A 3790-nucleotide genomic window follows, 5' to 3' on the forward strand; every position below is an offset into this window, starting at 1 on the left:
TGAGTGTGAGTGTGAGTGTGAGAGTGAGTGTGAGAGTGAGTGTGAGAGAGTGTGTGAGAGAGTGTGTGTGTGTGCGAGTGTGTGAGAGTGTGTGTGAGAGTGAGAGAGTGAATGTGTGTGTGTGTGTGAGTGTGTGTGAGTGAGTGTGAGTGTGAGTGTGCGTGTGCGAGTGTGTGCGCGTGTGTGTGTGTGTACCTGATTCTCTCCATGCTGCTCTGCAGGTTCAGTAGGGCTGTAATGGCTTGTTTCAAGCACTGTTTATCCTCCTCATCCTCACTCTTCTCCTCCAGTTGCTGCAGAGGAGCAGACAGAGACGCTCAGTATCTGGACTCATTTGATAATGCTTTAGGACAGGGTCAGTTGATGGTAAAAATGAACAATTAATTAAACCACAAAAATATCAAAGTAAAATAAATAAATAATCTTAAAATAAAAGCAATCAAAATAACACACTTACTAAAAATTAATTAAACCAAAAATATCAATAATTAAATATTTATAAAACAGAATAAAACAAAATAAATCACTTACTAAAAATTTATAAATAACAAAATGTTAAAACTAAAAATCATTTTAAAATAAAAAGAAATAAAAACACTCTCTAATAATTAAATCATAAAAATGTAACATTTAAATAAATCATTTTAAAATAAAAGCAAATCAAAACAAAACAGTAGCAATTGAATCATAAATTAAAATAAACTAAAAATAAAAACTAAGCAATTCAATGTAAAATTAAAGCAAATCATTTTAGAATAAAAGCAATCAAAATAAAATACTTATTAAAAATGTATTAAATCAAAAAAGTGAATAAATAATATTACATTTAAAGCAAATGAAAAAATAAAACACTTACTGAAACGTAATTAAATGACAAAAATGTAAAACTAAAATAAATTATTTTTAAAAATCAACAAATCTGACATCACGAAAACATAAAATTACAACAATTCATTTAAAAAATAAAACCAAACAAAAGAAAATATCTATTAAAAATGAATAAAATCCTAGCTATGCTAATTTAAATAAATCATGTTAAAAAGAACATGCGAATGTGATAAATCATCATATTATGATCATAAATCAATGTGCGAACAGGTCTTTCTGAGAGAGGTCTGTACGAGGCGCAGAGATTTGCTGGTTTCTGCTCCATAAATCCCTCAGAAAGAATCCAGGAAAGCAGCTTAGGGCCGCTGGGAATGCTGGAGCTCTGGAAGAGGCACATGTTCAGATCCCTGTGACTCCGGACAGAATCCCGGATCCCGGATCCAGCGACAGGAGCGCGAGCGACCCCTCTGAGATCAAACACTCCTGAGATCTTAAGACAATTCTTTAATCATTGAACAACACATTCGCATGTTCACGCTCCTCCGCTGTCTGTTACAGGACTTTTCATGCATTTAAATGTAACAGTTTTTATTTGAAAGTTATTTAAATGTGACATTTTTATGATTTAATTATTAGCTTTTCACCAACTCACAAACCCCAGACTGGTGTCATGTTAGACTTAGATTTTACATTTAGATTACATTAATAAAAAACTTGTTTATAAGCATATTAATGTAATACTAGTCATTAAGAAAAAAAAAAATATATTATTATTATTAAACAATGTAACTAGATGATTACTATTATTATTTATGAAAAATAAAATAATTTATTATAAATTATAATATCATTATTAAACCCTACAGCATAGTGTTGATGCTCTAAATTCAGATTTAAATTTTAGAAATTACAAATATTTTAAAAATAGTTTAGTTAAATAGAATCTATTGCAAAGAATTATAATCCAAAATCGTTTATAAACACATAAATGTGCTATTATTAAATAAAAAAATATATATTATTAATTACAAATAAAAAATGCATTATAAATTATATTGTTATTATTATTAAATATAATGTAATTAAATGATTACTATTCTTATTTATTAAAAATAAATTATAATATCATTATTAAACTCTGCAGCAGACTTTGAAGTGTGTTGATGCTCTAAATTTAGATTTTAATTTTAGAAGTTAAAACTATTTTTGAAAAAGTCTAGAAGAAGAAGAAGAGGTGAATGTGGAAGTGCACAGACAGCAGGCTTTATTATTTAAACAACGATTATTTCTGCATCACTTGGATTCAGACGCAAGGCATGAGTCAGTGAGGTGCATTGTGGGAAGCGTTTGTGCTGATGACACTCGCCTTCAGCATCTCGAAGTAATGCAGGCAGTGGTAGAGCGGCGTGAGGAGTAACCGCGGTAACACGTACTGCACCGCCTCTTTGAAGCCTTCACAGATGGACTGAAACACAGACAGGGGGACACGTTCATGCTGACGTCTGCACTCATACTCCCCGCTGCGTGCGTCCGTGACCTCTGACCTGCAGGTAGATGGCCGCTCCGGGTTTGGACAGCTGACTCAGGAAGTGATCGTGGAAGCCGCTGCGCAGGATATCCTGTGCGTACGTCTCGTAGGGGTCAAAGGCCAGCTCCTGAAAAAGGCACATGCCCCAGAGTTAATCAGTCACACACTTCTTATTAGTAGTGCTGGGTAATAGAGCTAAACAAATTGATTATTATTATTAATTGAAAATAAAAACAAAAAAATATTAAAATGTATAGTATTATTAAAATAAATTAATTTATGATTATTCCAAATGAAATAATTTATTTTAAGATATAACATTATTGTTAAATAAAATATAGAGATTAATTAAATTATAATAAATTATTATTTGGGGGAAAAAAAACTACAAATATTCAAATGTATAGTATTACTAAAATAAATTATTACTATTATTATAAATTAAATATGTAAATATTATTATAAATAATAACATTTAAATTAAAATATAGTACTACTATTATTAGTTGAATTAAAATTACAATTATTTATTCTATTATCTATTAATTAAAAATAAAATAAATATTATAAATAATTTTACTATTAAATAAAATAACTTCTATTATTATATTTCAAAATAAAAAAAAACAATTATAAATGAGCATATTATTAAATAATTAAAATTATTATGTAAATATTATTATAAATAATAACATTTAAATTAAAATATAGTACTACTATTATTAGTTGAATTAAAATTACAATTATTTATTCTATTATCTATTAATTAAAAATAAAATAAATATTATAAATAATTTTACTATTAAATAAAATAACTTCTATTATTATATTTCAAAATGAAAAAAAACAATTATAAATGAGCATATTATTAAATAATTAAAATTATTATTATTAAGTTAAATATGATATATTATTGTAATATTAATCAATTACTATTATTCTAGTGCTATTATTGATTAAAAAGTAGAAACTTTGTTATAAATCATAATATTATTGTTAAATAAAATCAAACTATTATTATTATTAAAAATTTAAAAAATAAAAGTAATTATTTATAAAGTAATTTATTATAAATTACATTATTATTATTAACAAAAAAAATGAAATTGCTATTACTATTATTATAAATTAAGATATCAAATAATTTATTACTAATTATAATAATATTATTAAACAAATAAACAAAGTTATTATTATTGATATTAGTAATAATAATAATAATAATAATTACATTTAAACAGTTTGATAACAAAAAAACAAAAATCATTGATTTTCATATGTTAGGTCTGACTGTAGTCATTGCACTTTCCCAAAAATCATTAAATTCATTTCAAAGCCAGACGTCGCTATCTGAAATAATAATTATATAATATGTGACCCTGGAGCACAAAAGCAGTCTTAAGTCGCTGGGGTATATTTGTAGCAATAGCCAAC

The 3790-nt window shown here is 26.5% G+C and overlaps 1 protein-coding gene across 1 annotated transcript in view; it reads right to left on the bottom strand.

Annotated features, from left to right (window-relative positions):
* LOC107665896 (son of sevenless homolog 1-like) overlaps positions 1–3790 on the bottom strand; it is a gene marked incomplete at its 5' end in the record, with an annotated part of 44618 nt that overhangs the window by 37705 nt on the left and 3123 nt on the right. The window contains 3 exons of the mRNA XM_016456958.1: positions 196–293; positions 2195–2293; positions 2373–2483. Of these exons, the coding sequence (XP_016312444.1) occupies positions 196–293; positions 2195–2293; positions 2373–2483 (308 nt within the window). The remainder of the gene's footprint in view (positions 1–195; positions 294–2194; positions 2294–2372; positions 2484–3790) is intronic.

Source organism: Sinocyclocheilus anshuiensis, unplaced genomic scaffold (genome assembly GCF_001515605.1).
Source record: "Sinocyclocheilus anshuiensis isolate Anshui unplaced genomic scaffold, SAMN03320099.WGS_v1.1 scaffold1020, whole genome shotgun sequence".
In the NCBI taxonomy this organism is placed as follows: Eukaryota; Metazoa; Chordata; class Actinopteri; order Cypriniformes; family Cyprinidae; genus Sinocyclocheilus; species Sinocyclocheilus anshuiensis.